Genomic DNA, 26638 nt, shown 5'->3' with positions numbered 1-26638 from the left:
AAGTTTATTCACTGAAATGGCAGTTCACAGAGTAATGCCACATGGTTATCAGTAGTAGGTTATTCATATTCTTTTCTTGATTCATGGTAAGTTGGAAAAATCTCATCTTCTAGCTTAGTTTTATTTATTTTTTCCTAGCCTCATCTTGTAGGCTCTGATGTTCTTTTCCTGAGGAAAATGCAGTTGGAGGATGTATTTTGTTTGAGGGGTACACTCGTATTATCTATTGTCAGTAGCCCCTCTTCATATTCCAAATCCTGCCTATCATGAGTCCAGGACTTCTAAGTAAAGAACAGCAAGTTTCTCTTAATTATTAACTTGATATTCTTCTGTTCTGCAGTGTCTAGTTTGCATCCTTGTCACCTAAGCACCCAGATGATATACTTAACTTGGATATAGTCAACATACCATATTGACTTGTCTATATTATAAATTAAGAAATGGGGAAGATGGCAGCAAAGGGAGTGCATCACCTCCGTGCGCCGCGTCACTGTGCGGGAGAAAGACGAGGTGAAACAGCTGAAGGCTGTCTTGTTGGGAATTTCCAGTGAAATTGAGGTGCTCCAGAATCTAGTGGAGGGATTTCCATCGCGTGAGGTTCGGCTGCGGGGGCTCGGACACGGGCGATTTCTCCGCACGGAGGGTCGCATTGCCTGATCGGCGGATCGCCCCGCGGCTGGAGTCTGCGGCGCGCGCTGGGAAGCGGCGAGGTGCCGGAGCGGGGGTGCAGCGATGCGGATTCTGGGGGCTCCTGCCAGCGGTGCAATGGTCGTGCTTAGTGCTGAGTTCTGGCTTTGAGACGGAGGAGAGAAGCGGTCCAGTTCGGTTCTCGACACGGGTCGGACCACGGAGGAGGACAGCGGCCGCCATCTTGGAGAGCTGATGTAATCATCCCTGTTTTCTACTGATCTCAGCTCATTCAGCTACGGAACAGGTGATTTCAGGCTGGTATTTGCCTGCGTCTCGCAGACAGATTGCTCAAGCTCAGGGCTAGAGAACCTGTGGAGACTACTCCTTGGGGCTCGCTCCTAGTAAAGCGTGCACCGAGCTCTGAGCTGCCAGGTTCTGGTTCCCGGAGCTGCTTTGGCCCAGGGCTGGAGAACCCACGGAGACTGTGTATTGGAGCCAGCTCCTAGTGGAGCATGCACCAAGCTCGAAGCGGCTGGGTTCTGACTCCCAGAACAGTTTTGGCCCAGGGCTGGGGAACCTGCGGAGACCGCTCCTTGGAGCCTGCTCCTACGGAGCGTGCACCGGGCTTGGAGAGGCCGGGTTCTGGCTTCCGGAGCTGCTTTGGCCTAGGGCTGGGGAACCCGCGGAGACTGACTCTTGGAGCCGGCTCCTAGCAGAGCGTGCACCGAGCTCGGGGCGGCCAGGTTCTGGATCCCGGAGCTGCTTTGGCCCAGGGCTGGGGAACCCGCGGAGACTGATTCTTGGAGCCTGCTCCTAGCAGAGCGGGCACTGAGCTCAGAGCGGTCGGGTTCTGGCTCCTGGTGCCGCTTTGGCTCAGAGGTGGGGAACCCACAGAGACTGCTTCTGGGAACCTGCTCCTAGCAGAGCGTGCACTGAGCTCGGAGCGGCCGGGTTCAGGCTCCCAGAGCTGCTTTGTCCCAGAGCTGGGGAACCCGCGGTAACTGCATCTCGGTCTGGGTCCTGCTGGGTGCTGTGGGGGCCAGAGGGGCAGAGTGGAGCTGCCGCCTGTGCCCAGAACAGGCCAAGTGACCCGCCGGCGTGGTATCACGACACCCCAACTGCAGCTGGGGCTGAAGAGAGTAGCCGCCCACGCCTGGAACAGGACCAGCGACCCGACGGCGCAGTAGCCAAGTCAACCCATTTGGAGTAGGGGCTGTGCAGAGCCGCTGTCTGAGCCTGCAAGGTAGGCAGACCTGCGACCCACTGGCAGGCCAGGCCCGGTAGCCTGCCAGCGTGGTGGACATGTAGCACCGAGGCAGTCACGTCACACTGGTTGGAGTGGGGGTGGAGCAGAGCCGCCGCCCGAGCCCGCAAGGTAGGCAGACCTGCGACCCACCAGCGGAACAGGCCTAGAGGCCTGCCAGCGTGGTAGACACGTCACACCAGTTGGAGTAGGGGCTGAGCAGAGCCGCCGCCCACATCCGGATCAGGACCAACGACCCGAGGGTGTGGTAGTCACCACAACTGGAGTGGGAGCAGAGCAGAGCTGCTACCCGCGCCCGCAGGGTGGGCAGACCCGCGACTGACCAGCGTGGTAGACACATCACCCTAATTAGAGGAGGAACACAGCCACTACCCGCCCTGCAAGGGAGATTTCCCAACTATACAAGAGCAATATAAATAAATAGGGGGAAAATTTAAAAAAAACAACAATTTCACCAAGAAGAAAGAAACGCAGGCAGTATGAAAAGACAAGGAAAGAAAGGACCACAAGCAATGCAGGTCAACTCAACTTTAGAAGAGGTAATAGCTGCAACAGATGGAATGTCAGATAAAGAGTTCAGGATATACATGCTTCAGATGATCTGGAGTCTCAAGAAAGACATGAGACAGCAAAATCAGACAATGAAAGATCACTTTGACAAGGAACTACATAAACAAATCCAGGAAGCAAAAGATCAATTACACAGGGAGATAGAGGTAATAAAAAACAAACAGAAATCCTAGAAATGCAGGAAGCAATAAACCAACTTAAAAACTCAATTGAGAATACTACCAGCAGAGTAGATCACTTAGAAGATAGAACATCAGACAATGAAGACAAAGTATTTCAACTTGAAAAGAACATAGACAGCTCATCAAGTCTGCTAAGAAACCATGAGCAGAACATCCAAGAAATATGGGATAACATTAAAAGACCAAACTTAAGAGTCATTGGGATACAGGAAGGCACAGAGCTCCAAACCAAAGGAATAAACAATCTATTCAATGAAATAATACGAGAAAACTTCCCAGACTTGAGAATGAAACAGAATCCCAAATCCTAGAAGCCTACAGGACCCCGAATGTGCAAAATCATAAGAGATCCACACCTAGACACATTATAATGAAGATGCCCAACATACAGAATAAGGAGAGAATTTTAAAAGCTACAAGAGAAAGGAAGCAGATTACATTTAGGGGTAAACCAATCAGGATAACAGCTGATCTTTCAACACAGAATCTGAAAGCTATTAGATCCTGGAATAACATATTTCAAACACTGAAAGAAAATGGGTTCCAACCAAGAATCGTGTATCCGGCGAAATTAAGCTTCAGGATGGATGATGAAATTAAAACCTTCCACGATAAACAAAAGTTAAAAGAATTTGCAGCTAGAAAACCATCTCTTAAAAAAATCCTTGGCAAAACATTACAGGAAGAGGAAATGGAAAATAAGAATGAAAACCAACAGTTGGAGGTAGGACAGTAAAGGGGGGAAAGTAATCAAAGAGGAAAACAAATCAGGTTTAGTAACATTAATAAACAAATATGGCTGGAAGAACAAACCATATCTCAATAATAACCCTAAATGTTAATGGCTTAAACTCACCAATTAAGAGACACAGGCTAGTTGAATGGATCATAAAACAAGACCCAACAATATGCTGCCTACAGGAGACGCATTTGATAGGAAAAGATATACATAGACTGAAGGTGAAAGGTTGGGAAAAATCATCACTCATATGGACTGCGGAAACAAGCAGGAGTGTCCATACTCATATCTAATAAAATAGATTTCAAGCCAAAGTTAATCAAAAGGGATAAAGAGGGACACTACATACTGCTCAAGGGAACCATACACCAACAAGACATAACAATCATAAATATATATGCCCCAAACAATGGTGCAGCTATGTTCATCAAGAAAACTCTTCTCAAGTTCAAGAGTCTAATAGACCACCATACAATGATCATGGGAGACTTCAACACACCTCTCTCACCACTGGACAGATCTTCCAAACAAAAGTTAAATAAGGAAACTATTGAACTCAATAACACAATTAATAACCTAGACTTAATTGACATATATAGAATATACCACCCAACATCAAGAAGTTACACTTTTTTCTCAGCAGCACATGGATCCTTCTCAAAAATAGATCATATATTATGTCACAGGGAAACTCTTAGACAATATAAAGGAGTAGAGATAATACCATGCATCTTATCTGATCATAATGGAATGAAACTGAAAATCAATGATAAAAGAAGGAAGGAAAAATCAGGCATCACTTGGAGAATGAACAATAGGTTACTGAATGATCAATGGGTTTTAGAAGACATCAAGGAGGAAATTAAAAACTTCTTAGAGTTAAATGAAAACACAGACACAACATATCGGAATCTATGGGACACACTGAAAGCAGTTCTAAGAGGAAAATTCATTGCTTGGATTTCATTCCTTAGAAAAAGAAAAAACCAACAAATAAATGATCTCATACTTCATCTCAAAATCCCAGAAAAAGAAGAGCAAAACAACAGCAAAAGAAGTAGAAGGCAAGAAATAATTAAAATCAGAGCTGAAATTAATGAAATCGAAACAAAAGAAACTATTGAAAAAATTGACAAAACTAAAAGTTGGTTCTTGGAAAAAATAAATAAAATCGACAGATCCTTAGCCATGCTAACGAAGAGAAGAAGAGAGAGAACTCAAATTACTAGCATACGGGATGAAAAATGCAATATCACAACAGACACTTCAGAAATACAGAAGATAATCAGAAATTATTTTGAATCCTTATACTCCAATAAAATAGAAGATAGTGAAGGCATAGATAAATTTCTTAAGTCATATGATCTGCCCAGATTGAGTCAGGAGTATATAGACAACCTAAACAGACCAATAACAATTGAGGAAATAGAAGAAACCATCAAAAGACTACCAACCAAGAAAAGCCCAGGACCGGATAGGTATACAGCGGAGTTTTACAAAACCTTTAAAGAGGAACTAACACCAATACTTTTCAAGCTATTTCAGGAAATAGAAAAAGAGGGAGAACTTCCAAATACATTCTACGAGGCCAACATCACCCTGATGCCTAAACCAGACAAAGACACTTCAAAGAAAGAAAACTACAGACCAATATCTCTAATGAACCTAGATGCAAAAATCCTCAATAAAATTCTGGTGAATTGGATTCAAAAACATATCAAAAAAATTATACACCATGATCAAGTAGGATTCATCCCTGGGATGCAAGGCTGGTTCAATATACGGAAATCAATAAATGTTATTCACCACATCAATAGACTTAAAAATAAGAACCATATGATCATCTCGATAGATGCAGAAAAAGCATTCAACAAAGTACAGCATCCCTTTATGTTCAAAACTCTAGAAAAATTAGGGATAACAGGAGCATACCTCAACATTGTAAAAGCAATCTATGATAAGCCACAGGCCAGCATCATTCTGAATGGAGAAAAATTGAAGGCATTCCCTCTAAAATCTGGAACAAGACATGGTTGCCCTCTCTCACCACTTCTATTCAACATAGTCCTCGAAACACTGGCCAGAGCAATTAGACAGACGAAAGAAATTAAAGGCATAAAAATAGGAAAAGAAGAACTTAAATTATCACTATTTGCAGATGACATGATTCTATACCTAGCAGACCCAAAAGGGTCTACAAAGAAACTATTAGAGCTAATAAATGAATTCAGCAAAGTGGCAGGATATAAAATCAACACGCATAAATTAAATGCATTCCTGTATATCAGCGACAAATCCTCTGAAACGGAAATGAGGAAAACTACTCCATTCACAATATCCCCCCCAAAAATAAAATACTTGGGAATCAACCTAACAAAAGAGGTGAAAGACTTATACAATGAAAACTACAGAACCCTAAACAGAGATATAGAAGAAGATCTTAGAAGATGGAAAATATACCCTGTTCATGGATAGGCAGAACTAACATCATCAAAATGGCGATATTACCAAAAGTTCTTTATAAGTTCAATGTAATGCCAATCAAAATCCCAACTGCATTTCTTGTAGAAATAGATAAAACAATCATGAAATTCATATGGAAAAATAAAAGACCCAGAATAGCAAAAACAATGCTAAGCAGGAAGTGTGAATCAGGAGGTATAGCGATACCAGACTTCAAATTATACTACAGAGCAATGGTAACAAAAACAGCATGGTACTGGTACCAAAACAGGCGGGTGGACCAATGGTACAGAATAGAGGACACAGTAACCAATCCACAAAACTACAACTATCTTTTATTTGATAAAGGGGCTAAAAGCATGCAATGGAGGAAGGATAGCATCTTCAACAAATGGTGCTGGGAAAACTGGAAATCCATTTGCATCAAAATGAAACTGAATCCCTTTCTCTCGCCATGCACAAAAGTTAACTCAAAATGGATCAAGGAGCTGGACATTAAATCAGAGACATGGCGTCTGATAGAAGAAAAAGTTGGCTATGATCTACATACTGTGGGGTCAGGCTCCAAATTCCTCAATAGGACACCCATAGCGCAAGTGTTAACAACTAGAATCAACAAATGGGACTTACTCAAACTAAAAAGTTTTTTCTCAGCAAAAGAAACAATAAGAGAGGTAAACAGGGAGCCTACATCCTGGGAACAGATCTTTACTCCTCACACTTCAGATAGAGCCCTAATATACAGAGTATACAAAGAACTCAAAAAATTAAACAATAAGAAACAAATAACCCAATCAACAAATGGGCCAAGGACTTGAACAGATACTTCTCAGAGGAGGACATACAATCAGTCAACAAGTACATGAAAAAATGCTCACCATCTCTAGCAGTCAGAGAAATGCAAATCAAAACCACCCTAAGATACCATCTCACTCCAGTAAGATTGGCAGCCATTAGGAAGTCAAACAACAACAAGTGCTGGGGAGGATGTGAGGAAAAAGGTACACTTGTACATTGCTGGTGGGACTGCAAATTGGTGTGGCCAATTTGGAAAGCAGTATGGATATTTCTTGGAAAGCTGGGAATGGAACCACCATTTGACCCAGCTATTGCCCTTCTCTGTCTATTCCTTAAAGACCTAAAAAGAGCATACTACAGGGACACCGCTACATCGATGTTCATAGCAGCACAATTCACAATAGCAAGTCTGTGGAACCAACCTAGATGCCCTTCAATAGATGAATGGATAAAAAATGTGGCATTTATACACAATGGAGTATTACTCTGCATTAACAAATGACAAAATCATGGATTTTTGCAGGGAAATGGATGGCATTAGAGCAGATTATGCTAAGCGAAGCTAGCCAATCCCTAAAAAACAAATGCCAAACGTCTTCTTTGATATAAGGAGAATAACTAAGAACAAAGTACGGGGGAAGAGCATGAGAAGATTAACATTAAACAGGGATGAGAGGTGGGAGGGAAAGGGAGAGAGAAGGGAAATTGCATGGAAATGGAAGGAGACCCTCATGGTTATACAAAATTACATACAAGAGGAAGTGAGGGGAAAGGGGGAAAAAACAAGGGGGATAAATGAATTACAGTAGATAGGGTAGAGAGAGAAGATGGGAAGGGAGGGGAGGGGAGGGGGGATAGTAGAGGATAGGAAAGGCAGCAGAATACAACAGACACTAGTATGGCAATATGTAAATCAGTGGATGTGTAACCAATGTGATTCTGCAATCTGTATATGGGGTAAAAATGGGAGTTCATAACCCACTTGAATCAAAGTGTGAAATATGATATATTAAGAACTATGTAATGTTTTGAACGACCAACAATAAAAAAAGTAAATTAAACCATGAATTACACTGAAGATTTCATTAGTAAACACAGATTTTCACAGCTTTTAATCAGTTTTCAAATCAAAAGTGCAACACACCAACATCTTGTATGTTCATAGTATGTATCCAATTGACAGTCCAAAATATAATTAAGAACAAAGAATTAAGCTAGAACAGTTCCAGAATATTACAAAATAGATATATAAATTCTGTAAACTAATATGCCTTATACTTAATACAGTTGACCCTTGAACAACATGGGTTTGAACTGCATGGGCTCATTTATATGTAGATTTTTTTGGGAGATTCACTACAATTTGAAAAATGTACAGATGAATAATGTAGCCTCCCTGTCAAAAAATACACATAAAAGATTAGGTATGTCATGAATACATTAAATGTATTTAAAAAATAGTCTGTGTTATTATTTACTACCAGGAAAGTTTATTATTACTATTTAGAATTTATCGAAACCTACACACAAATGCTTACGGAGACCTGGTATCATTTGCAGGAGAAAGAAATATAAACATGTAAAGAAGTATTAAAATTAATTATAGTCTACACTATACTACTATAATAATTTCATAGCTGTGTTCTATTGTATTGTGGTGAGCTTAAGTGTTGCAAGTATCTGTTTCACATGCCATATGACACTTAATTATCCCTGAATTATCAGTTGTCTCTCCAGTAAGTTGCATAGCATAATAAAGAGTAATCTTTTCTGATTCTCACATATTTTCACTATATAGAATAATATAACACACAAAATATATGATAATTGTTGTTGTTTTCAGTAAGGCTTCCTGTCAATAACAGGATATTAGTAGTTCAGTTTTTGGAGAGTGAAAAGTTATCCTGGAATTTTGAAATATATGTGTGGGGACAAATAAGCATCTCTAACACCAATGTTGTTTAGTGGTCAACTGTACATAAAAGGTGAGCTTTTAATTCATTTTCAAGGCCTTTTCACTTTTGTACCCTGTCATCAATTTGAGCAGTTATGTAGTTGCTAAGACCACTACAGATTAGAAACAGACAATTAGAAGGAGAGTGACCAAGACAAAATTTTTTCTAGTGAGACTAAATAAGAATGATAATATGAATGATAATCCTATAACAAGGTAGCAGGTGGTAAACTAAACTTAGGATAGGTAGACCTAAGAACTAAAATTTTATATATATATATATATATATATATATATATATATATATATATATTCTTATACAATCCTACTATACCATAATTAATGTTCATTATAGTAGCTCTTAATTATGTAATAAAGGTTAAATGATTTGGTTATACACTTCTTGGGGAGGGAAGACATTAAATACACCATTGTTCAGTTGAATTGATGGATAATTTCAAACTGCTAATGTGCAGATCGAATATATATTCCTTAATTTTAGTTATTAGAAATACAATAAAGAAAAACTTCAAGCAGCGGCATTTTGAATAAAAGCTGCATGAATATAAAATGAATAAAGGTAAAATTTTAAAACAGTGAATTTTTGGTTGCAATATTTTAGTTAATTAAATTTCAATATTTTTGCTTTATTGTGTTAAAACTCAGGATACATATTAATTCTTCAGTCACTTCTCTTGATAACATAAAATATTTTAATTTGAATAAATATCCAATTTTATTTTACACTTGAATCTTCTCTTTTTTAGAAAACAGATAAATACAGCAACTACCCTGTATATCACACAATTTATGAAACATTTGAATTAGTAGAGAATTTTTATGACCCCACATTTAAGAAACAGCTCTCTGTGGCTCAATTACGAGGAGCACTGGTATATGAGCTTGCAGAATCTATAATCATTCCTTTCAATATTCAAGACTATGGAACAGCTTTGGAAAACTATGCAGCAAGTATCTTCAATTTATCCAAGAAATATGACCAGCAATTGAAAGAGGAGGGGGTATCATTTGGTAAGACATTTTATAATCTTTAAGGTAGTGCTTGATGATATTATCTTTTATGATAAATAGATACTGTTTCATTCTAGAATTAGTCATAATTACTTATTTTGCCTAACTAATTATTTTACACAAAAATGAACATCTACTTAATTAGGAATCTGATTTAATCTGATGTGTCTAGAATGAATCCATTATGGCTGAGTTAGTGCTACAAGCAGTGGATTGGTAAATATTCCTTATACTATACTGCCTTTAAGAACATTTTTCACTTTTACAAAAGCAAAGTGAAGAAATTGTAAAAATATTGAAAATTAGAGAAGACCACCCGTTCTACTACATATATGTATTAAACATTCTTATCACTGAATATTTCCATTAGTGTTTGTGTAAATGAAGAATTATTTACATAGTTATAAGCTATGTAAATATGTTATAACTATGTAAATATCTTTCTTTTTCTAACTGGTCACTCAGTTTTGGTTCTACTTCATATATCTCCTATAAAGTAGGGATTAAAATATAATGTAGAATAGCAGCATAGAGTATTGGGTCTGGAAGATTGCCTAAATTAGATCCCAGCTCTACCATTTAGTCTGTGTGTTCTTTGGAAAGTTACTTAACTTCTCTATGTCCCAGTTTTTTTTTTTTTTTAAAGAAGTGAAACAATAAAATGAAAGACTATAATATGTCAATGCTTATTGTGGAGATCGTTAAGTAGTATAAAAGCAGTGGTGGTTAGCACTGTGCTTAATAAATGCTGCCTATTATTACTATTTAATTATCACTTTCTTTTATTATTCAGGGGGACTTAGATAACAAAATTGTAAAATATGTACTGTTTACTCTGTCGAAAGTGCTGTTATTTCTGAGAGATTGTATTATAAGACTTAGTCAAATACTCAAAGATTAAAATCTTATGTGGGCAAGGAGAAGACAAAATGCATAGGATATTAGAGGGTACACAGAGTACTATAGCACAGAAAAGTGTTATGGAGTGGTCATATGTTATTTTAAGTATTATTACACAAGTGTTAGTAATCTTTATGAAGTTACAAAGAACAGAGGTATTTTGATATGGAAATAAAATAAAGCAAAGCAAATACAGAGAATTGTGGTTATATCAATGATTGGGGTATCTCTGCATGGTGAAGGAAATGAAGAGATTAAATTAGAGAAATAAGCAGAGTTAACAGGAAGAGAGTCCTTGATATTTCTTTGGCTATTTAGCATACAGTTGCCTTTATAAGTGCCCAGATTTCCTTTTGGTGGAATTATACTTATCCATTTGTATAAGTCAGGGTCCAATCAAGAGGCATAAACTACACAAGCTCAACAGAAGGGCTCCCTTTAAATGGTATTCATTCTTCTACCAGCTTACCGTGTTTGGGACCTGGTATGCTCTGTCAGTGTCTTGCTCTGCTCTATTTTAGTAATTTCTTCATTGGTGACTATCCTTCAGATGAAATATTTTTCTATCTTTCAACAGTATTTCTTTTTTTGATGTGTACTACTTCTTTCACTATTGAAAGTCTTCATTTAGTGCCAGTCAAAAACATTATCTTGGAAAATGTTTTCAATGAAGAAGAAAGGTCTGATGAATTACCAAATGAATGAACACAAAATTGGCATTCCCTGTCTCCAGTTCTCCATGCCACACAAATTAATTCATTGTGCTCTTATCTACTGAAAGTGGCTTTTGCCGAAATTGTCATTGACCTCAGTCACTAAATTCTAGGAAAACATTTCCATTCTTATCTTGACTTCAGTATATTTTTCTTTTTCTTTTTTTCAATACTGGGGATTGTGCCCAGGTAGCTTTACCACTGAACTACATCCCCAGTCCTTTTATGTTTTATTTTGAGTTAGGGTCTAAGTTGCTGAGACTAGCCTTGAACTTGAGATCCTACTGCCTCAGGCTTCTCAGTCACTGGGATTACAGGCATGTGCCACTGTGCCTTGTAACTTCTGTTATTACAGTTAAAATTAAAAACTTCAATACTCTCTTCCCTCAGTTTCCATCACATCTGTTATTATTTAAGCAAGATTTAAAACACAAGTAAAATTGAAGAAAATCTAGGATGAAAAGACCCTGTTTTTCGTTCTAAATGTGTTCATATTGAAGGTACCAATTATCAGAGTGACCTAATAGAAATCCTGTTGTCTGAGCTGTACATGCTGTATCTATAAAATGAATACTTTATGTTATACTTTGTCTGCATAACAGAATGATGCAAATAGCAAAACAATAATGTATTGCTTAGAAGCCGGGTGCAGTGGTTGGTGTATGCCTGTAATCCCAGACACTTGGGAAGCTGAGAGAGGAGGATCACACATTTGGGGCTAGCCTCAGTAACTCAGCAAGACCCTGTCTCAAAATTAAAAATAAAAAGGGCTGAGGATGTAGCTCAGTGGCAAAACAACACTGGGTTCAATTCCCAGTATCCATCAATCAACTCCTGCTTAGAAAACATGAAAAACAATAAATTGTAGCATTAAAAAAGTCCTGAGAACCTAATTTGTAAACTAAAGAATAGTTTAACCCGTCAAACCTGATCATTGAGTCTGGATATATCAGTTTGTCACAGGTTGTCTTTTGAGTAAGATCTTAAATGTACTGCTTGGACATTAAAATTGAGTCAGGCTCAGTGTTACACACCTATAATCCCACTGGCTCAGGAGGCTGAGGCAGGAGGATCAAGAGTTCAAACCTAGCTTCAGCAAAAACAAGGCGCTAAGCAACTCAGTGAGACCCTGTCTCTAAATGAAATACAAAATAGGGCTGGGGATGTGGCTCAGTGGCCAAGTGACCCTGAGTTCCATCCCTGGTGCCAGGAAAAAAAAAATTGTTATTGTTTTAATCCAGTAACAATTACAGGGATTATCATTTATTTATAGCTATATATTCAGTGTTTTATGTGGAGTAATTGTCCTAATAAAAATGTATTAAATGAATATATAAAGGAATAAATATTGGCTTTGGGTAAATTATAGGTCAAAGAATTATCTATATTCTAAATTTTTGAGTGGTAATTTCCTTAAGAATAATTTTAGCCATTTAAAAAATTCCATACAATATTTTTGGTGACATATTCTAATACTTTTCATGAATCTACAAGAAGGTTCAGTAACAAAATAGTTTCAGCATCTATTCCATCACATTAGTGTGGAGAGGACAGAAAAATGAAATTAAAATATGACTCACTAATGCCTGTAATTTCTTTTTTCTACTTTAAAAAAAAAGACTCCTTGTTTTCTGCTGTAAAAAACTTCTCAGAGGCTGCTTCAGATTTTCATAGAAGACTCACAGAAGTTGACCTTAATAAGTAAGTTTCAGATGCCTACTGTTTTGAAGAATAATCTGGTTGAAAGAATGAACTGTTTTCACTCCCTTAAGCATTCAGCTCTAAATCACTGCTATTCAAATTATGGTCTGCAAATCAATAGCATCACCATTACCTGCAAGCTTGTTAGAAAGGCAGAAATCAGAGCCCACCCAAGACATAGAGAATTAAAATTTGCTTTTTAAAAAGAACTTCAGGTGATTTAGGAGATACTGTTGTAAATGGAAGTCTAAACACTCATTTCAATACAAGGGCTAGAAATGTGTTTTTAGGAGTTTGTGTTGTTTAGCTGGTATTCATTCATAGCTTTATGGGTTTAAGTGCATTTGTACTCTATTTCATTATAGTCCTTTTCCAACACTTCCATGCATCAATTTATAATTCTTTCTTTATCGAATTCATATAACTTGTTGCCAGTTTTAGCTTGAAAATAGTTTAAAAGTTATATTCAAAGTAAAACATTATGTAATAAACATAAATTGCTCCACATTATAGTCCGTGACATTATGTTTTCAGACTTAATCAGAAAACAGAAAGCTTTGCCAGTCATTTTTTTTTCTTTTGGTACCTGGGATTGAACCTAGGGGTGCTTTACTACTGAGCCACATCCTCAGTCCTTTTTTGTATTTTTATTTAGAGACAGGGTTTCCTGAAGTTACTTAGGGCCTCATTGAATTGCTGAGGCTGGCTTTGAACTTCTAGTCCTTCCTGTCCTCCTGAGCTGCTGATATTAAGGGCATGAGCCATCACACCTGGCTTTGTCAGTCATTTTAAGGAGACTTTCTTCTCCTTTGAATTGTAGGAGTGCCCCGGGAACTCAAGATGACAGTCTGAAAATTTCAAGTGCAAAAGGAATTCCCAGCCCACTGTTTCCTTCCCTTCTTGTGGACTCCTAAAACCTTCAGTCATTGTTTGCTATTCTGCCTTTATTTGGCTCATTTCTTCCATAGTAGGCTGAGTGACTTGTCAGAAACAACTTGGTAGTTCACCCTGTACTATCCAAAATGCCTAGCTGACTGTCTTCCAGTTCTTTTTGATCATCTTGTGGCCTTGAAAAACAAATCATTACCAGTAGGACTGTTATTATAAATGCCAGAATGATGACCTTGCTATGTAGTTTATCATGTAAAGCAGTACTGGATTAATATGCATTTTTGATAAAAAGAAAAATATATTGATTTTAATTATTTTTCCATGTCATCTTTATTTAATATTATTTTAAATATGGTTCTATAGTAAAGGTTTTAATTACATATTTCTTGTTCTCAAAGTCCCATTGCAGTGAGAATTATGAATGACCAATTGATGCTTCTGGAAAGAGCATTCATTGATCCCCTTGGTTTACCAGGGAGACAGTTCTATAGGTAAGGAAAACAGTAGGGAATCCACTAAAGGGTACCAAATACCTCACTTTGACAAGAAAAAAAAAAAATACCCGAAGTCTGCTGTAAACTGTTATCATTAAATGAATAGAGGGTGACTATGTATACTGAAAGAAACATGGGCATATTATGCATCTAATACTAGTATAATACATAATACCAAAAAATTACACATTTTTCTACAAATGGTGAGGATTGAATAAGAACTCTTCTAACAAAATTATCAAGCCATAGAATTTAAAAGGAGATCTTGGAGAGTTCAGCTAGTTGAACTATCTACATGAATCCTTACAGACTCTCAGTTAACATACAGGATGGGAAGATTACTTCATGAGGAAGTCCAGTCTGTTAGAGAAGGTCTCATTATTACAAAACTTTCTTCATAAAGATCTGAAATCTATTATTCTGTAATGTTCTCCCTTTGGCCCAGATCTTTTCTCCAAAGTAGAGTAACATTTCCATATAACATTTTAGGTTTTTTAAAGATGGCTACCATGTTCCTATAAAGAAATATAATGGTTTTCTTTTTGTATATCAGTCATGTTTTCTCAAGGTCCTTTGTAAATTATGGTTTCTTGTGGAAATTAGAAAGGTCCTAAAATGTAAAGTCATAAAATATATGATCAAGTTCACTTACAGATGTGAGATTTAGTTTAAGTGGCTTCCATGGCTTTCCCATCTCAATTAAAATGATGTTAATTGCTAAGGCTATCTATCAACAAATAACATGCCAAAAATTGTTGTATACATTACCTTCCTAAATGTCAGTGATTATTATTAACATTTAAGTAATTATAAGAAGTTTATGGAGCCCAGCTCTGTCACGTAGTAAGTGTGAGCGAGGCAAAATTAAAGAAGCATACATTAAGTACATGGCAGTTAGTTTTATAAATTTTAAATAAGAACATAAATGTTTACTCATGCAAATGAAATAGGGCAATTAGTTAATTATATAAATCAAAAAGTTAAAAACAATATCTATAGTCTTGTTATTAATCTCTTTAAATTTCTATTATTTATAATCAAACATCTATTATTTTAAAATATAAAAATATCAGTCTTTATAGGAGCACATAGAAAAAAAAGAGACAAGGCATTTTCATCACTCCCTCCTATATTTCACTCAGTCCCACTATTTTCAGAGAAATTCAGTGTTTATTGGGAATTTCTTTACTCACACGTGTATATATGTATATTTGTATGAATATATAAAATGTATATCATTATTATCTGTATATATTGTTTACAAGTATGCATAAATTGTATTCATGTATATATGTACACATTTACTTATAATACACATATTGTCTGCATACATATACATGCACACATTATAATATGAACATTTATCTTTACTTAAAGATAAATGGAAACATATAGGAGTTTACATATTTTTTCCCTTAATAATCTCTTCTAGGTTTCTATGTTACTGTATAGTTTTGCTCTTTTTATCTGCAGCCTACTGCTATATTATATGGCTCACATTTTATAATTTATCTCATTTATTTATTTATTTTTTTAGTTGCAGATGGACACAACACAATATCTTTATTTGGTGCTGAGGATCAAACCCAGTGCCTCACATGTGCTAGGCAAGCACTCTACCACTTTGAGTTTTTTCTCCCAGTTATTTATTACTATAGGACATGATAAATATATATGGAAGTCAATCATTGTTGTATCCTATTTGAACATTTACTATCTCCATAATTAGGACTTGGGATTTAAGGGTCTAAGGACTAACACATTTTAAAATTTGATGAGGTTTCTACAACCTAACCTCCAAAAAAAATTACACTGATTTTTTAATTTTATTTTTTTGGTACTGGGGATTGGACTCAGGGGTGCTTTTACTATTTTGAGACAGGTTCTTATTAAGTTGCTGAGGCTGGCTTCAAACCTATGATCCTTCTTCCTCAGCCTTCTGAATCACTGGGATGACAAGCATATGCCACTGTGACTGGCCTACACTGTATTTTTTAAAATACATTTTTGACTATTAACTAAACATTAAAAGTATATTCTAAAGTAGTTACATTACAGAGTTTGTCTACTGCAGTGGTATAGGAATAATTTTTCCGTGTATGATTGTAAAAGTTACTTACTTTATTAAGTGAATATATAATGTATTGCACCCTTTCACTTTCCCAAATAACTTCTGAAGTGAATATAGTTATGGTAGTAATTCATTTCCATTTGTTTTAAATAATAAGAATATTTTCTTTTAGGCACATCATTTTTGCTCCAAGTAGCCACAACAAATATGCTGGAGAATCATTTCCTGGGATTTATGATGCTATGTTTGATATTGAAAATAAAGCAGACCCTCATTTGGCCTGGACAGAAGTAAAGAAACATATTTCTATTGCAGTTTTCACAATTCAAGCAGCAGCAGGAACACTGAAAGAAGTGTTATAAGAAGGTATCAGCTAAGTGAATAACTATTAAAAGTGTTGCTGAAAGTCTGAGGATGAAGTTAGTCTTTTTGATGGCCTGTGAAGCCAGAGTGTTCTAAAATCTTGATTTTTTAATGTCTACCAAAAGATAAATGGATAAATTGTGGGAATACATATCCATAAGGGAATACTACTCAGCAGTAAAATTAAATGAAGCAATGCTACTGGAAGACATTGTTGAGTGACAGAAGCTAGACATAAAAGAGTACATAAAGCAAAACCATTTACATGAAGAAGTGTTAAACTAGATATAAATTGGTGATTGGACAAACGACCGGAGGGAAAAGATGGTCACAAAGATATGGAAAATCTTTCTTGGATAAATGCGTTTTCTGTATCTTGAGCTGTTACAGCAGTGTACACATTTGCCATACCTCATCAAACTAAAAATGTCTACATCTTACTGTATGAAAATTATGCCCTGGTAAATTTGACTACAAAAAAATAAAGGTCTGGTAGAAAAACTGGGATAGCACATCTTCTCTTGTAAAATTGCCAATGTAGTGCCAATTGTCAGAAAAAGTCAATAGTATCTAAACTTTTGATAAATTCAACTCTACTGAATAAATACATAAATTTAATAGGTGATGAGGTAGCTGCTCCAAAGTTCCAGTCTAGCTTCTATAAAGCATATCAGCATCTGCAAGAGTTTATGAAGTCACAGAATTACAGGTGAACATAATTAAGTTTCAATTAGCTTGACTGTTCAACCATGTTACCAAAAAGAGTTGAGAATCAAAAATTAGAATGGATTTATTGGCAGGCACACATACTTTAAAGAATATCAATTAGTTGATCCTTGAGCTTTTAAGTGTAGAAATTAGTTTAGGGTAAAATAGGGACAACTCCAAGTTTGACTGCAAGGAGAAACTACATCTGCCACTCCTTACAAGGCCAACAATGTGATTTAATATAACAAAGAGTTGGGGTATTTAGAAACAGACATTACTTTTATAACTCAACATTACTACAGGGTGTCTCACCATTTCCCCATAATAAAATAAGCACATGTGTAACAGTAATCTTGAGTCATCAAGATAAATTTTGTGTCCCACTTATTCTATGAAAAATACCACAAAGTCTTCTGCTTTAAAAAGATAACAAGTTGGGGCTGGGGATGTGGCTCAAGCGGTAACGCGCTTGCCTGGCATGCATGGGGAGGCACTGTGTTGTAGAAAAGAGAGGATTAACACCCATGAGTCATACATTTCTACTATCCAACTGAGTCAATTATATATAACTGGACATCAGTTCCTTCTAACTCTTTACATCATTTCTAAAGGAGACAAAACACAAAAGTTTGGAAATCTCTTGAAGGGTATTATTCCTGCTGGCAGCTTTTTTTGAAGAAATACACAGGCTAACCAGCATATGTGACTTGAAATATGTATTTGGGATAAAGTATTAATCTTTGCAACTTACTGTTCCTTTAATTGGCAAGTTATTTTGTTTTTCTCATCTTTCATCAACAATTGATCAGAACAAGCAGCTATGTGGGAAACACTGTAATCAGTCCATGATACTGGATGTAGGGTATGTGCTATCCCATGTTAATTACACATTTGAATGTTTTTTTTTTTAAATTTTCTTCCTGAGCATTTGAGTAACAGTTGAGCTGTTAATCATTATTCCCCCGAGTGAAAGATTATTTCTTTTAAGAATACATAGAAAATAATAACAAAGAAATATATTGTTGTCAGTATGTATTGCCTGATTTATGAATGATTTTTAAAATCAAAGTTAAATAAGCCATACATTCCTATTATACTACAGTAGTTTACTTTAGTCATCTAAAAAAATTAAACATGTTTAATACAATCAGAAGTTACATAATATTAAAGTAGACCACTAAGCTATAGGCATGTGAAAGATATATATATATATATACACTTAGAAATTCTAAAAATTTGTTCTGTAGAGAAATTGATCAGAATATATAACACAAGGATGTTTACTGCAGCATTCTATATCATAGTGAAATGAGTAAGTAATGAACAAAATTTCAATGGAGAACTGATTAACTTACTGTATAATCCTAAAACTGATGATATATACATTTTAATTTATATGGTAAATTGTCCGTGACTTTTGTTGCAAAAAAAAGTGATAAATCTAAATATAAAAATATCAACAAAATGTCAACAGTATTTACTTTGGGGTGGCAAGACTCAGTATTTTTCTGGGTTGCTTAAGTTTTTAATATCAGGATATATTCCTTTTATAATTGGTAAAATAAAAAATTTCATTTTGAACAGGAAAAAGTATATGAAATTATGGGATGCAATACAGTTCACAAATATAAATCCTCTTCCAGGTTTCTAATTTAGCAGTTCTTCTGAGGATATAAATAATACTCATTTACATATACACACACTGGCCATCTGAATATTTTCCCGAAGTTCATACTTTAAAGAACATCAATTAGTTGATCCTTGAGCTTTTAAGTGTAGAAATTAGTTTAGGGTAAAATAATCACCTCCAAATAAATGATAGTGCTACATAGGTAAAAGCTAGACAGCCTTCCCTTGTTGTTGCTTTCTAACTATGAAGTCATTTGCTCTATATTCTCTTTTCTGACAGTCTGTCCTGCTTCAGCTTCTAAAGTACCTGGAATTATAGGTATGCACCACCATGCCTATACCTCTACCTTTTCAATAGTTCTTATATTCTAATTTCCAATCTAATTAATCTAAATTCAGAGAAGCCATCTTTCACTTAAATGATATGACTTCTCTTGAGATCATTCCACTTCCTTTTCTCCTTTATATCCATAATTATACTTAGAATGATCTTCCTAAATGTAAGCATACATGCACTATTTAAAATCTCTTCAATAGGGACTTTCATTCCTGGGGATGTTGTAGTAACTGACAGACAATTGCTCCAGTTACAACTAGGAAAAATTGGATTGAATATATTTAGAGACAACAAATATTTTTAGAAATACTTTTATATTTTAAACTTTCTCAAGATATTTTCAGATTCCACAGAACTATGGAAGCACTGAAAATCAGAGGTGCTAAAGATCTCTGAATACTTGGATAACTGAGATCACCAACTGTTTTCTTTCCAATTCTAAGCATTAGGCTAAAGTTCAGGCTTGGCATGGACTGAGCCACCTTAATTTAGGAGATAATCAACAGAGATTTTTGAAGGCTGTATTAACTGCAATGCTGTACTAGAATTAAGAGAAGTCCCAATCCAATGCTGACATTTGCTTAGGAACTGGTGCAAGGGGTAGTAGCCATGCCATCCTTCCACTCTAGGTTTTTTTGCATTCTCATCTTCATGAACTTCCCTCCCCTCTGTTCAGGACTCTTGTTGTCTGTACTTCTATAAAGTGTACCAAATATGCTCCACAGCCACTCTTTTATATATATTGTACCAGGGATTGAATCCAGGGGCACTTAACCACTGAGCCACACCCCCAGCTCTTTATATATATTATTTATTTATTTTTGACACTGGTCTCACTAAGTTGCTAAGGCTCGCTTTGAACTTGTGACCCTTCTGCCTCAGCCTCCCAAGCCACTGGGATTACAGGCATGCACCACCACGCCCAGCTTGGCAAACTTTTATTTAATGATCTTGTTTTTCTTTTTGGAATCTTGCTTGAAAGTAAAGTGTCTTTATTTGATCAGTTATCCCCAGCACACCAAAGATCATTTGTTGATGAAAACTAATTAAGCAAAGTGATGACTACAACACTATTAAAGAGACACTTTCATCTTATTAAAAACATAAGTAAAACTTAAAATTTCACATCCATTAAAGCAGTTCTTCTGAGAGAAAAAAACTACTCGGAAATCTCAACACTTCAAGATTTTGACAAAACATAAATACAAAAAGTAGATAAACTATACAGACGTGTCCAATAACAATTTTATATGTGGTTCTTCATTAAAACACCAAGAGTTCAGGAACTGTTTTTTCTTAAAATGTCTTTCTCTTGTAATGTGATGGGATATTTTACACAAGTTGAAATGATTCAACTTTGTGTGCCTCATATACTAAACTTTAACATATTGCTTCTCTTTTACTAATTCAAAGAGAACCATCTATGTACATTGCCTTCTAATTGTTTACACCTAACACAGAGATGTAAAGAAAAGTGACTCCAACTGATGATCAGCCCAAGGCTATTTATAGGTACAGATTATTAGAACAAAATGCCTGTAGGGCACAAATTCATAGCCATGAGACTTTTACTTTCACTCAGTCCTGCAGAATCCATCCCTATTCTTGTTAACTGCTCACTGGCCCTTTAAACAGTTATTAAAAAAGTGAATGGCTCTTGGGGCTGGGGATGTGGCTCAAGCGTAATGCGCTCGCCTGGCATGCATGGGGCTCTGGGTTCGATCCTCAGCACCACATAAAAATAAAGATGTTGTGTCCACCGAAAACTAAAAAATAAATATTAAAAAATTCTCTCTCTTCTCTTTTTTTAAAAAAGTGAATGGCTCAATTGACTATTGCAAAAACTGACAGCACATTCTTTACATAATATTCAGTTATTTGATACTAAAAAAGGCAGGGATAAACTTCATTAAGATATGGCAGTCTATTTTTGGTTTTGCATGTTGACTTGGATGTCTTGTCTCACTGTCCAAAATTTAAGGCCTCTGGAGTCAAGGAAAAAAAAAAAGTTTTATTTAGCCTTTTCACTGCTCTGACCAAGACTTGACAAGAATAATTTTAGAGGAGGAAAAATTTCAGGGGCTCGTGGTTTCAGAGGTCTCAGTCCATAGATATCTGGCTCCATTCCTCAGGGATTGAGGTTAGGCACAAATCATGACAAAAGTATGTGGAGGAAAACAGGACAGGACATGGCCACCAAGAAGCAGAGCGTGCTCCACTCACCAGGAACAAAATACAAATCCCAAGAGGCTTGGCCCCATCCCATCATCCCACCTCCTCCAACCAACCCTACCTGAGTCCCCACCTGTAGTTAATCAATACAGTGATTACACTAAGGCCCTCGTATCTTAAAAAAAAAAAAAAACATTTTGCCTCTAAACCTTCTTGTGTTAATTATCTTGGGGGGACACCTAATGTCTAAACCATAAGTCACTAATTTTGAAACAGAATCTCACCATTTTCCATCTGAGGCAAGTTATGAAGGTTTCTTTTGTCTCTAAATGCAGATAACAGAACACAGTATATTCTTGGAATGGTGTTAAGAGTAAATCAAAACCTGACATATTTAGCAAAGTGTTCGACACATTTTATTTGTGAAATAGCTATCAAGTCTGCAGCTTCAAGTTACTACTTGTGAAAAATACTTCTCAAATTCCTAAGCCTAGACAACTAATGTAATTTTTGAAGTACCCTCTACTCTACTGAAGTAATTAGACACCTACTTTTCCTGAAAGATTTAATTCCCTGCCTTAAAAAAAAAAAAGGGGACTAGATTTTCTCTAACCATCTTCCAATTCTGATTCCCATTATCCATTTTCATAGGCTTTCTGGCTTTACAAATTTGTTTCCTTTCTCTGCCCCCTACTTCATCATTTGTGCTGATAAATTTTAGTAACCTTATTGGGAAACAAAAGGGACTTAAAGAATTCTTTAAGGCATCAAAAATGGTCAAAGTTGGTCTCTAGTAGTCTGGAATCGGTCACTAAAATTCAGACTTCTTTAGTGGGGAACCTAAAGTTTTACAAAGAACTGTAATTATAATGATCTCATTAATTATAATAAGACTAAAGTAATGAACATTTTTTAAAAGTGGCTTTTCTTGACACACAAAACTGACACTTTCCTCTAAGAATCTATCATGGCTAAGTTGCTTTATCATTGCTATACACAAGATCAAGGTCTGTAATGGACTTTTGTTGCTTCTGTTCACTCAGCCTTCCTTTCCCATTCTTCTGATAACAAAAAGTTCTTTCATACGGAGGACCCATTTCAGATGGTTTGGGTAGCATACCCTCAATATTTAGTATACACCTATATGATTCTATATTGGATTTACTTATTTCCACACTTGTGCACTACATCATACTCAAAAACAGAATTATCATTGTTTTTTGAATGAAAATAACATACCCTCAAAGTTCACAATGCATCAACTTTGCATTCACAAAAGCTAAGTGATGCATTTACATTATGCCTATTTAGTTGTGATTTCCAAATTCTGAGAGCCAGATCCCTCACTGCAAGCTTCAGACCTTAATGTTGTCATCCCAGATAGCTTATGTTGACTTGTAAAGATCTGACTTTACAGTCCTATTGACAAAATCACTTCCTCCAAAATCTTGTTTAGATTCCCTGTCTTGTTCTATTCTCATACCTAGGAGTTATCTTCAAGTTTCTCTCTAGTACCAAATTCCTTTCATTTCAAGACACCGAGTCTCTCATATATCTCCTTTTACTGCTGTTCCTGCTGTATTTCATGCCCTGATCCTAACTGATCTTTATACCATTTCTAAATGCTCCTTTTTATCAAAATGATCTTTCTATAAAATACACACTGTATTACAAATATAACAAAGAGATGAAAGGAAGAAGTGCTCAACTTTTTGAATATGCAGGTATCTAGAAATGTTTTAAAACTAAAGATTACATGCACACACTGTAGTTGATAAAGTTGTTTCCCATGGGCAATTGGGTTAACAATACTGACACTGCAATGTTAGAATTAAGCAAAGGGATATAGTATATTTGGAACCCATGGGAAGTTACAGATAAGCAAGGGAAGAAGGTTGGAATGATATGTAGTAATGAATTAAGAGACATATGAGTTCATGGTTAGCTTAACAAAGATACAGATGATTAGAAACACACAAGTTAGTAAAAACAGGTTTCCTTGCCTAAGGGTAAAAATATTCTAATTGCAATAAACATGCCTAGTACTTAGATGCTGGTTTTAAAACTATTCTCCTATAAAGAAATGGCTGACTCTTCAATTTGGATAGTAAATACACAAAATGAGCTCAGAACATCTTGAAATGCCACAAAATAAGTGTTCAAACACACACAAACACTAAAAGAAAAATCATAAACACACATAAAACCCAACAGTGAAACAACTATGCCAAAAATTTAAAATAGGAGCCAACTGAAAAAACTGTTAATAACTTGGAATAAATTAAGCAAAAAAAAGTAGCATTAAATTTTAACCACAAATATAAAATATCTATGAGTCTATACTAATACAAATGAATGACTAATGGAAAAAGAAAGATCTGTGCAAAGTGGCTTCTATATTCTGTCCTAAAGGAAATGGAAGAAAATAACTCCCCATGCCCTCATGAATATGAACTATACAGTAGGAGGAAGATCAACAGGGTGAATAAAAGAGATCTTCATAGAGCAAGTCAGTTGCTCAAATGACTTTGACAGTATGTATACCCTTGATATTACAAGATGAGAATGGCATTTTAATTTTGTGTTTTTTCTTTCCCAAACACATAAATAAGTGCAATCTTTAAAAAAGCAGCTACACAAATCCCAATTGAGGGACATTCTATAGCATACTCCACACCAACTGTCAGTGTTTGAGTTTAAGAAACTAAAAAACAAGGGGAAACACAGGAGGAATAATGACTAAATATAATGTGGTCTCCTAGACAAAACAGTTGAAGAAAAAAGACAATGGGCAAAAACTATGAAAATCTGAATAAAACATGGACTATAGTTTATAATGAATCAATACTGGTTCAATTAATTGTAATGGGTTATATTACACTAATACGTCAATGAGGGGTGAAATTGGTTGTGTACATAGAAACTCTGTAATATCGTCACCTTTGTTCTACAAATCCCAGATTTTCTTAAAACAAAAAGTTCATTAAAAAAAATAAGCCTACTGAGATTACCATGTTCTTAGTGGCTTTAAAATTTTGAAAATTTTACTGTTTATCAGAATCCAGAAATTATTCTGCACATCCTGGACCCTATTTCCAGTTTCTGATGTAGTAGGTCTAGGTTTGGACCTGATAATTTGCATTTCCAATAAGTTTCTCCTGATAGTAACAGAGTTTGTCTAGAAATGGTATTCTGATAATCTTGACCTGATGAAGTCAAAATTCAAATGATCCTTTACTATTTAGTCCCCATGTTTACAATCCTATCTTCCGACATTCTTAGTTAGATGTTCCAGACATTCCAAATTAAACAAAGAACCTGATTATACTTCAGTAGTTATGCCATTTCATTAATGCAGAAATATGAATTCTCATTTAAAAGATGTATTGTCATTAACAAAATGGCAATGGAAACTTTTATGGTATTTTGCATTGAGGATTCTGAGACTATTCTAAAAGTTGTCAAATAACAAGTGATAAGTTTTTAATAGGCTATTAAAACCAAACCATTCAGGCAGAAGGACTGTGTAATTTATTTTATAAATTTATTTTCTAACCAAACACATCTAACAAAAAATTTGTTCCTATTTATCAACATACTGTTAATAATTTTCCATGCTATATGTCAATGTTTTGCAAAGCTTATGCATTCAATGGGTAAATAAAAGCAGCACACAATAGTGGTTAGCAGCACAGAATACAGTCAGGCTGCCTAAGTCTGAAATCTTTACTCCCCAACTCACTAGTTGCTGAACCAGAGCAATAAATCAGTTTCCCCAATTGTAATATAACAATAGAAACTATCTCATAATTATTATATTCCCCAATTGAAATATATCAACAGAAACTACCTCATTATGACTATGTTCATACTCATTTAAAGTCTTTGAATAGTGAGTAGCCCACTATTGCTGCATGTAAAATATTTTAAAGAACCAACTAATATGCTAAGTACTTTACTAAAAAACAGAAATACCGATGGTCAAAACACCCACAGTTAAGATTACATGCAGTCTGAAAAGGACACAGATAATAACAAATTAATATAAATAAATAAAACTAATACATTCACTTAATGTCTCTGTTGGAGAAGTGAAGTATATTTAGGGAGGTTTGTATTTTCTAAGCTGAATCACTAATATTACTTTAATTGGCAAAATCTCTTTAAAAAATAATTTAACAATCTATTCATCTAAACAGGATATCTGCTTAGTGGAAAAGGAAAAACAAACTATTTTGACATGCAGCTTTAAGCAACATAAAAACGTTTAACTGTTGTTTTATTTCATTTTATTGTACATTAAAGGGGTCCTACTAAACTGGAGAATTAAAAAAAGTCATTAATTAAGGATTTAGTGAAAAGACGATCTTTAGAAAACTTTCTTAGAGAAACTACATCAACAAACACCATGAAAACTTAAAATTAAGCAATGCTCTGCAGAAAAAAAAAAAAAAAACTTTTCAAGCCTTGTGTTTTAGGGACAATGCCACATGCACAAAGCCATAGGCATCTATAATCAATTTAGAAAAGGCAAGCCAGGCAACACCGGATGAATTTAAATTTTAAGATTGTAGGGAAGGAGCTGGAAGAGAAACAACTTCTCACCTATCAAACAAACAAAAAAAGGAAAAACAAAAATCTATCAAAACAACACTAAAACAAGCTGGACTTTAATTTGCAATAAAACAACAACAACAAAAAATCTTTTAACATTCAAACAGCCCTAAAATGGATATCAGATCTCATAAATGAATTTTTCAAAGTTTACATGTTGTTTGTGTATTCAAGACATCCATTTACAGGCTTAGAAATGAATGTTGTTGTTTTTTTAAATGTGGGGGATGGGTTAAACAATAGCTTTAAGGCCCCTTAAAATATGTGCAAGAATGCTTTAAGGTTCTCTTCATTCTTGGAGCTTGAAGAACTGTTTAAAGAAAACTAAACAATTTATACTTAATAAGAATTAAAATTTCTGGCAGAAAATGAAATTATAAAGTAAAATCAGCCCTTTGCCTTGTATAGGTACA

The 26638-nt window shown here is 35.6% G+C and overlaps 1 protein-coding gene across 1 annotated transcript in view; it reads left to right on the top strand.

The window, feature by feature from the left end:
- NAALAD2 (N-acetylated alpha-linked acidic dipeptidase 2) overlaps positions 1 to 26521 on the top strand; it is a 59672-nt gene extending 33151 nt beyond the window's left edge. Inside the window, exons 16-19 of the mRNA XM_081273029.1 lie at positions 9368 to 9632; positions 12865 to 12946; positions 14236 to 14328; positions 16575 to 26521. Of these exons, the coding sequence (XP_081129155.1) occupies positions 9368 to 9632; positions 12865 to 12946; positions 14236 to 14328; positions 16575 to 16764 (630 nt within the window). The 3' untranslated portion in view covers positions 16765 to 26521. The remainder of the gene's footprint in view (positions 1 to 9367; positions 9633 to 12864; positions 12947 to 14235; positions 14329 to 16574) is intronic.
- Positions 26522 to 26638: the final 117 nt, after the last annotated feature.

Source organism: Spermophilus citellus, assembly GCF_964194105.1.
Source record: "Spermophilus citellus genome assembly, chromosome: 2".
Classification (NCBI taxonomy): Eukaryota; Metazoa; Chordata; class Mammalia; order Rodentia; family Sciuridae; genus Spermophilus; species Spermophilus citellus.
The sequence above is the reverse complement of the archived record's forward strand: the minus strand, read 5'-3'. Positions and strand labels throughout refer to the sequence as shown.